A 10,500-nucleotide genomic window follows, 5' to 3' on the forward strand; every position below is an offset into this window, starting at 1 on the left:
ATATTTTCACTCAACATGATAAAATGCCACATATTTTCACTCGCCGTACCGGCTCGTGAAAATATGTGGCATTTTATCATGTTTCGTGAAAATATATTCCATATTTCACGCAAACGAAAAAATATCCTCTTAGTATTTTTTAGTATGTATTCTGATGATTTCTTTTAATAAATGCCAAGCATTTTCTTTAATACTCTTAGCTCGGCAATCGTGTGAAGAGAGAGGATATAAAATTTTGCGAAGAAACTAAATGAAACTTAATTAGTTTGTGAACGCGTTTATCTATGTTCGAAAAGTGTTTAATTAACCAATGAACTTATGTTTAAGAGAGCTGAACCAAATTGTTGCATCCAAAGTTTCAAAACGTTTCATTTCGATACATAGTATTACATATAAAATATAACGGTTTTAGAATTATATACCTGAATCTGTGATCAAATGCATTATGCTTAGAAATTGTGAGCTATTTGTATAGTCATACCTGTTGTTTCTGTTTTGCATGGTTGTATGTTTTATGATGTTGCCATGTTTATCAATCCCATGTGAGAGAAACGAATAAAATACACTTTACTTCTTTGTTGAATTGTGAATTTTAAGCATTCTTTAAAGCTGTATGCCTCCAGATGAGCGAAAATATTTCAATAAAAACAAATTTGAGAAAAATGTACTAAGATTTTAGGAAAAGTAAAAATATTCAAGATTCAAGAAGATTCAAGTAATAATTTACATGTTATGTGCGATTAATGACTGATTATTCAGTATTTATGATTAAATTTCTACTGCGTTACTAACGCAGTAAGAGCAATTTTTGCATATTTTGTCATCTTTTTCATAATTTACGTGGGCTGTAAGTGCCATTGATAATTTGCAAATTGCTTCCTTTTGGTTATTTCACTAAATACTACTTTTAAACACATTTTCAAAATTTTCATGAAAGTTAGCATGAATCTGGAGGCGTGTTGCTTTAATGTTGAATAAGTAAAGTTGACATGAGTGTTACAGCTAACTTGATAACTGATAGAAAGAAAGTAAACAATGGGATAGAAGAGGAAATGGTTATAGGTTCATAATGTGGTTCTTTTGTAGATGGACATAATGCTTTTTTCACGTGGTCTTAGTTCACGTTTTACATGCCAAATGTGAATTATTCCGTCTTTTGATCACTTCTGTACATAACATCAATCTGATACTTTGTTAAAATATAAATTAAGTAGATGGCCATTGGTACATTTATTTGATTACTTAGTAAAAGTGTTATTGACATGTCAAATGTGACCTATTTCCACTTTTTAAACCTTCGGTACAAAGAAGATATCAATAAGATCGCATTTAACATACACAGGACAACAGTAGATCTTTAACGATAAGCCCTTCATGAATTGTTTTAGGTATGTGAAATACTAATAAAAAAGCCATTTAACACTTATTGAATAGCACATCAATTAGGTTTAGGAAAGAGTTTTAGCACTTGATTCATAATAATAACAACAAGTTACATTTGAACACATTTCACTGTATTTGAATGCAATATTGATAATTGAGTAACCCTGGCAGTTAACAACTATAAAGGATGGATATATGAAATTCTTAAAAAGTTCACAATTTCATTCAAATATTTAAGTGCCATAATAGAATTGTGAATATGAATTTAGTATTAAATTGAAATTTGTTAAGTTAAAAACACAAAGCATTTCTTGTTTCTATTTGTTCTGTAAGCTGAAGAAAGGTCCCATTTAAAAAATGAAACTTAAGATTCAGTCTTTGTGTCAGGTAATCTTTCTTTAAACAGAAAATGAATTTAACATATAAATGCCCCAACTTGTGGGAGTCATGATGTGATACTATGGTTTGTCCCAACGCACTTTATCCTTGTCCGGTCCAATTCTTGAGTACTGGTGTATATAACTTGACGGAACCATGGGTATGACCAGTGGATTTCTACCATTGATTTGAGCAGATGAAGTTCAAGGTCACAGTGAAAATCCTTATCTAATCAATCCCTCAAGCTCTCTCAGCCTTACGTTTGTTAAACATTTTAGTTATAACATCATTTTATACATTATTTATTACTTCTAACACTTGAACTTTACAAAACATACACAAGTATGTACATGCGCCATAGGTTATGTGAAATAAGTGTCAGAAAAGATACTATATTTTTTGCAATTGTACCGGTTTCGAGCAATTTAACTTCAATATTTGCCAAAGGAAAGGACGGTAATTTATACCTACAAATAAAGGTAGTTTTCTTGATGAACGATTGGTCGTTTACATTAAAGTATTTTTCTTAACAAATCCTCAACTTGTATATACACATATCTAATCAGGACATCATACACATAGGAAGAAAGCAAATACACATATCTAATCATACACATAGAGAGTTAATGAATAAGAAGAAACTAAACACACACTCAGAACTAGAACTCTTTAGTCAGAGGTCAGAGATTAAAGTGCTTTTTGCCGCTGGCTTCATTTTTCTTCATATAGGAGACAGCTCAGTTTAAGAACAATATTAGTCATTACGGAAATAGATTGTCCATTTTTTAATAGATGTCTGGTGAATATATGATTTAGTAAGTTAAATGTTAGTAATTCTCAGCCTGGCATATCAATAAATAATTCGATGCGTGGTATTTGATTGCGTTTTATTGCTTATACGCTGCAGAACTACGTATTTTTCAAATTTAGCTGTTCTCTTTTGATAATATTCATCGATATATTTTCCGATATTAGCTAAAATATTTATGTGTAATAAAACGTTTTCGTGATTGACAATCGGAATTTGTTTCTAATATTTATGGTAGAATTTGTAAGGTTAGTTTTTGTATATAGATACATAGACATGTCGTAATTGTAAAAAATTAACTTGTAATATTCATATTAGATTATTGTTAATCCAATAAATCAAACATTGCATTTTAAAAGTACGAGGTAATAGTTTCAATACTGACTAACTACATGTACATTTTCGTTAGTCTGGATCAAATAAGATATTCATTTTAATATACCATGATTTTTTACTCATAGTTTTATAATCTCATTTCAAAGGCAGATGAGAGCATACTACTTTGATTATAATGCCAGTATTAGAATCTCTGAGCATAACCCACGCCTATTTTTGATCACGTGATCTGAAGATAACTCTCTGTTAGGATTGAAACAATTATCTTTTTTAACGATCAATTTCTAAACCTAATATGATACCATATCTTTTTCTCTTATGGCATTGTAACAAAAGCCAAACATACAAATGTAGATTAACGCCTGACACATTTAATCTCCGCCGTAACAAGCTATGTCATGAAGAAACAATAAAGGACATTTTTCTCGATATAGAGCAGATCTGTGTTCCCTCAAATCATGTTACCATTATCAAACAATGTCAAATTATGTCCACATCAAAACATTACAATGCGATCATATATCGCCAATACAATATTCGGATACAGATAAAATCTCTAACATAGTCAATTATTTGTTATCAGAGTGAAACATATCGTGGAGGAGATTTTCCTTGGCATGGTTAATTAAGCTAATGAAGTTTGAGTGTATTTTGAAATAATTTACAATACACATATCTTGATTGTAATCAATAAATACAAACACTTATGAATGAGCAAACGCCATCATATCTTTTTTTCAAATACATCCAATATTTTGCATTATATAAATAACACCAAATTTATTTAATGATTTGGGTTTAAAGCCGATTTTAACACATTTATGGTTATATCTCAGCTGTCGCTTCACCTTACCTGCTTTCCGAGAAGTTACCAATTGAAAAAAATCAGTCCTGCAGAAACAACACCCCAGCATGAACTTTAATTTCGATGAGGTCACTATGGCCATAACATGCTTTTTCTAGTGTTTTTTCTGCAAATATCGACAATATCGTTTAGCTGCATCGATGTGATGTTTTGGGATTACTCATATATGTCACATATATTCTTGTTTCTTAATACTTCAATTACTTACAGTTGATGGCATCATTATTGTTGATGTTTTAGTTATGCGTGTCGCAGTATGATGTGACTATGATCCTGTATAAGCTGCCTTACCATAATTGTACTTGTGTATTCAGTAGTTGACTCTGATGTTAAACTACACTCATTATCATGTTCGAGAACATTCTTTTTAAACACTAAAACAACGCCAGCCACATAAAATTCCGCAGCCATTTCTGTTTGTAATTTGATTCTGTGGCCAATAAGACTTTCTTTAATCTTGAATCCTTTTAAATGCCTAGCATATTCGGATGAGTCTCTAGCTGTTTGCTCAGAAATCTTGTGAAGTGAGAAAGATAAAGTGTTGCGTAGGAATTTAATGACACAAATAGCATAAACTTAATTAGTTTGTGAATGCGTTTATCTATGTTTTAGAAGTGTTAATCAATCGATAAAATTATGTTTAAGACATCTGTAGCAAATTATTTCCTTCAATATTTCCTTTAATATAATACGAGTCAACGTTAGCCAATGTATAAACGTCTTATCTATTGGCAAAGATGCATTGACCTTAAAATCAAACAATATTTGCAATTCTTTAGAAATAATTTAACATGAATCTTTGATAAAACAACATTATACTGTCTTTATTTATAAATATCTTTTAATTATAAATTTTCTTAACTTTTGTCATTCAGTGTTAATATCGTAGTTGTTGTCAAACGAATATTTTCATATTGCTTTAATTGTAAACATTCTATTAAATTTATCAAAATATGCTCAGTTGGTTTTTTTTTAATTTTATGTTTTGTGTTTTATGTTATACTGTATACTACCTTTTGTTAATTTGTGATAAGCCATATTTTCTTACGTCACACAAAGCCATACCTCAAGAACGATGATGATGTATTTTAACACTTTATTGTGTTATTCTTATGATGTCATATAGTCTCTTTTGTGTAGCATATTTGATAATAAATGAATAAATAAATAAAAACATGACTTCTTAATTGTATCAGAAAAAAAGATAAGTAAACAATACACCTACGCAGAAAATTCTAGCTTTATTGCACGTCATTCACTGCATAAAATTGTTTTGCAATGTTACAAATTTGCTATTCTAAAGCATTGGCCTTATTGGCCTTTGTTATGATACTCAAATGATAAGAGAACTTTATATATTTGTTTAATATTTGATATTGTTTTGGTTATAACAATGGTGATCAATATCTATTATTCCAGTGTCAATAATATTGCTAAATTTGTTTAATATTCTTGATTAAACTAGTTAACATGTATGCTTTTATATGTTTAACACCTGCAATTTGATTGTCAAAAGCATTATTTTATTATGTTCCATATCCGATATTTTCAATAGTGAAATAGTGACAAAATTGTTTTTGCTTTTATAGATTTAACACCTGATATTTGATTATCAACAGCATTGCTTTAATATGTTCTATATTTGATATTTTCAATAGTCAAATAGTACCAAAAATCGCTTTTCTTTTCATTGCTTTCAGTATTTCAAATATTCTAAATGAAATTAGTTACAAAACCATAATGTCTTCAATGACGAAACAGTTTATTTATGTCATGACTTCAGAGTCCGGCTTGGACAAAAATGCTTGACGTAAGACATGTATCATATCTGATAATAAAATAAATAACACATGGGTTTGTGAGTAACAGTAAAAATATCATCCCTCGTAAAAATACTGTTACCCTCGGCTACGCCTCGGGTAACAGTATTTTCCTCGGGATGATATTTTTACTGTTACCCACAAACCCATGTGTTATTTATATACTGTTTATTTGAATGTGGTGAACATTTTGTTTTGTTTTGATTGCGAACTTGTACACTAAATTGCCTATGAATACAAAATTGTGAGAAAAGAAAGAGATCAGTAAGCATATATTTTCGTATTAGTACCACACATGAAGTTCATCAATCTTTTTTTTACAACATAACCTTTAAAGCGGTACGTCGCAGCAAACTGTATAAGATTCACAGTATTGGCACACATTTTTACACTCACCGGCGTTGAGTGGTTCGAAATGAGTATGTAACTGTCTTTTTGTCTTGTGTCGTACTGTTGCTTGAATATATTTTATTCTTCGACTATTCAAAATTTTGCATGGTAAAGTTCACAGTTTATCAACCAGCCGGCTGGAAATTGCCATAATTTTATTTTTAATATATTCTTTGGTTAAATGAACTATAATATGTACATTATCATAGTGGTTTATTTTTATAAAACCCACAACAGTTTTCACAAGTATAGACATTTGTTTGAAAATTGGAAGTATTGTCGATAAAATTTGTATGGAACAGTAAAATACTATTTGCTTCTTATACGTTGATTATTTCAACTGTTTCTGTGATTTGATTCAAGTACGTACAAAAATACCAAGACTCTAGTACTATTTGTCATATTATTCACGCATTTACTAATCGAGGATTGTGTTTGTACAAATGTTCTGAGAGTAATTACTTTATGGGAACATTAGTTAATTAATGACATCTATACGGCCAGCTGTGAAACTAGCTTCCAATGACAGAGTAATAATACCAAATGTGCGGTATTTGAAAAGCGTGTACATTAATTAATACAATAATGTTGGACAAAAACACTAGACGGATTATTTCACCATTTTCAATGTACTGGACTTAGAATTTTCACAAAACTGTGAGCGTAACAAAAACCCTTTTGGCCTGTGATGTTTAATGTCATTTTACTACACCCCCAGTATAACCTTATGAATACATAAGACAATGTAATTTCTTGAAGCAGCTATAATTAAGGCATTTGTTGACCTAATTTTCCAGGGTCTAGTCGTTTAAGTTCGCTTTGCTTTTATTAACTGCAACCAATATGAAAACAATTAAATGTACTTTTATAACATAGAATGATTTATTAAATTTCTGATTCTTAATATAACGAATCTTTAAATACATATATGTAACGAAAGGTTATGTGTGCGATAATGGTGACGAAATTATAAGTTATTTGCCCATTCAAGGATTAATCAGTCAATTTAAAAGAAAATTAAAAGTTTAAATTTTATAATTTTGATATAGACGATTTAGTATCATTAGTAAGCTAAAATAATCCAACATTTTTCTTACTGCTCAGATATAACACTTTAAACTGTATAATTTTGAGCACGAAATTTAAGTCGTCGGTTCTTTTCAATATCCAAATGATGCACGGAGAGATATCCTCTTTTTACAACATTTTCTTATTGCTCAGATATGACGCGTTAAATCTTATCATTTTGAGCAAGAAATCTGTAGTCGTTGCTTCTTATCAAGAGCCAAATGATGAACGGATGGATGCCCGATGTCTTCATCCAAAAGTAAAGCCAAACAGTTGATATATAACCTTTACATAATTGGGTGTGACTCAACGGCCAACCAGCAAAGCTGCATGTTTGTCTTATAATTGAAGTGTTCCTTACAGAGCAAGTCTACCAAGTATTTTGACTGTTTGTTGAATCATCAAGTTTTATTTGTACATAAACATGAATAATAAATAATACTGATCCTAATCAGTTATTATACTGTTGTTATTCTTAAATTAATCTTTGGCGTTTTGCATCGATAAACACCTTGTAAGTCTCTATTGCAGATGGATACGTTCAATGATATTGATTTGTTCTGATCATAATAATCTCATAATACGAAAATGCTATCAGATAAATCAAATAGACTACCTTCCTCCGCGCTAAACTACCAAAGCATCTCCCGTTTGTTTCCAGAATAATAATTTTACTGTGCAAAATGACCTCAAATAAAAAGTGCTGCAACGCTTTTACCCAAATCGGGCTAAGAATCGCAAATAATATATTTTGTTTTCACTTTAATGCCGAGTTTATTTCATATTTTGTAGATTTTGCAGAGCTTAACTTGATCTTTGTAAGAATTTAAATTATTATGTTTTAAGACTTTTTTTGACCTCCACGGACATGCTGTTTAGCCTTGCTCTGAACTAATAACTGTTGATTCTCAATGAGGGTTAGAAAACGTAAAAAGAAATATTAGATAGTTTATATATATTGTACAGAAAATAATCTGAAGCAAATGTATGATTTGTTGTGATATTGTCCAGAGTTTCAATTTTATTAAATATATCCGATATAAAACACAGACTCACTTTCAGCCTAAATTTGACACAACACGTAGTCAAATCCATTTATTTAAAACATCATCAAAACTTGAAATAGATGATCTTTTTACAAAAGTAATGTTGTTTCAAAATAAACCTTTGCTCCAAGCGTTTATACTGACCAGTTTCGTTTTTATTTTATTAAATACAAAAGAAACTTGAACAATATTGGTCAGCTTGTCATCTAATTCAAGTTTGTTCCTTCAGAGAAATTTTAAACACATATTGCTGTTTTCTTTAACAAATGATTTCAGAGGAAACTTAAAATTTCAAACATATTGTCATTTGAAAACAAAACTATTTGCAGCTTCCATCATGGACCTCGTGAAAAAATACACGGGATCCATATTGTCTGTCGTTTACTTTGTACAAAGTTAATGTAAACACATTTTTCATCGGAAAAGAAATGCTAAAATAATAATACATTGTTTGTTACAGCGTAGACATTTTTAACAAATTAAATTAATGGCGTCCTTTATTATTGAACATCAGCAATATCGATCAAACATGTGACAGTCAAAATCAATGTGAAGAGACTCTTTCTCTGTTTCTAAAGAAGCACTTATTTGATCATTATTTTAGTTGAAGTTAATACACTTGAACTGGAGATAAGTCAAGTCTTGTAGAAAAAAGCTGCCAAATTTATTACCGTCAGTGGTTAAAATGCAGGAAAGTTCGGGCATTCATACCATGTTTGTACATATATTCAAGAAAACATTCGCATCCTTCCACGCTCACTCTGTTTGGACATTCTTCTTTACTGGAAAATGTAAAATAATTTAAATAAGTTAAGTCAGATTTATAGGCTGATCTCTTTTACATACTGTATTTGAATTTTTATAACTGTACATATATGTTTATGTTTGTTAAACAAATAATTTTAGATTGTTTATTTAATCTAGCAGTCTTTTTAAAACATGCAAGAGGTAAATTGTCATTGAAACAATTGCAAAAATATTGACAAAAATTCCTTAAGACAATAGAGATATAAATATTTAAAAATAATAAGATAAATTAAATGTCTCTGTTTCATTCCCATATAGGATAAATGCATTGTAAAATGTAAAGTACGAATCTACATATGTTATAATTATTATCTTACACGCTGTACGTGGACTAATAAATGAATAAATATTGATAAGTAACATACCGTTTCCCTCTTTCCGAGCTGCCCCAGGAAGCCCATTGGACCCCTACGTTTTCCAAGGCGTCCCTTGAATCCCATTGGTGACCTTCTTTCTGGTCCGAAGACATATAAAGGATCCCTTTTACCTAAAGTTCCTAAAAATCCCATCGGCGCTCGCTTACCTAAAGTTCCTAAAAATCCCATCGGCGCCCGCTTTCCAAGCTGACCTCTGAATCCAAGTGGTGCGCGTTTACCAAGTTGACCCATGAATCCCATAGGTGCGCGCTTACCCAATTGCCCCATGAAACCCATAGGAGCACGTTTACCTAACTGGCCCATAAAACCCATCGGTGCCCTTTTCCCTAATGTTCCGACAAATCCCAGAGGTATTCTTTTGTCATAGTCGTCAACAGTACTTTTCCTTTTTCCAAGTCGGCCACTAAATCCCATTGGAGCTCTGAATCTTTTGCCTAAAGAACCAAATGCGGAATACCTGTCAAAGCCACGTTTATCGACACCATTTTCGAGACTTTCTTCTTCACTGTCATCAAAGTAATGAGATTTGTCGCCATCGTCTAGTTCGTCAAGATATAGATAAGGCAAAGTATCTTTACTTATGTTATTGATGTCAATATCCTCCGCCGTTTCCAGAGCGCGTTTTTCTTCATCTTCACCGTAAAGGTCATACATTTGTTTAGCAAAGTTTTCTAAATGACTTTCATCTCCCTTCTCGCTGTCTATTTCTTGAAGCATATCAATGTTATGAGCATCGCGTTTTGAAAGGACTTTGAGTTCATTTTCGGACCGGTCTGTAGAATGTCCATTAACTGTTACAGCTTCTGCGGCTGACCAAAGCAAACAAAACAAAGCGAGATTTAGAACGTGACATCTCTTCGTCATTGTGTAATGGATCCCTAAGTTGTTTCTGGAAAAGAATAAACAGAAAATGAATGCAGGCATTAAGTTAGCATAAAACTCCAATTTAAATATTTTTTCAAATACCTGTGAAAAGCATTTTCATTTGTCATTTTTCTGATAACATTAAAACATAGTCATAAGGGAATGTCAACAAAATCAGTTTTACATATTAATTATATGAAAAAGATAAAAAAGCTTAAAAATTATATCGAAATAGATTGTCACGTAAAGTTTGATAACATATTTCTTATTGTAGAGTCAGGGAATATTTGCATCTTAAACTGCAGCTATATGCATATCTCCCTAACAATGCCGCCCGATATTAAATCGCAATGAAATT

The 10,500-nt window shown here is 31.0% G+C and overlaps 1 protein-coding gene across 1 annotated transcript; it reads right to left on the bottom strand.

Annotated features, from left to right (window-relative positions):
• Positions 1-8,104: 8,104 nt before the first annotated feature.
• Positions 8,105-10,189, bottom strand: LOC132734589 (buccalin-like). Its single transcript, XM_060721364.1, has 2 exons — positions 9,267-10,189; positions 8,105-8,876 (listed from the first exon to the last, which is right to left on the bottom strand). The coding sequence occupies exons 1-2, from the start codon at positions 10,140-10,142 to the stop codon at positions 8,874-8,876; spliced, it is 879 nt and encodes a 292-aa protein (XP_060577347.1). The 5' UTR covers positions 10,143-10,189; the 3' UTR covers positions 8,105-8,873.
• Positions 10,190-10,500: the final 311 nt, after the last annotated feature.

This window comes from Ruditapes philippinarum, unplaced genomic scaffold (assembly GCF_026571515.1).
Source record: "Ruditapes philippinarum isolate M1 unplaced genomic scaffold, ASM2657151v2 ctg675_1_1_1_1, whole genome shotgun sequence".
NCBI classification, from domain to species: Eukaryota; Metazoa; Mollusca; class Bivalvia; order Venerida; family Veneridae; genus Ruditapes; species Ruditapes philippinarum.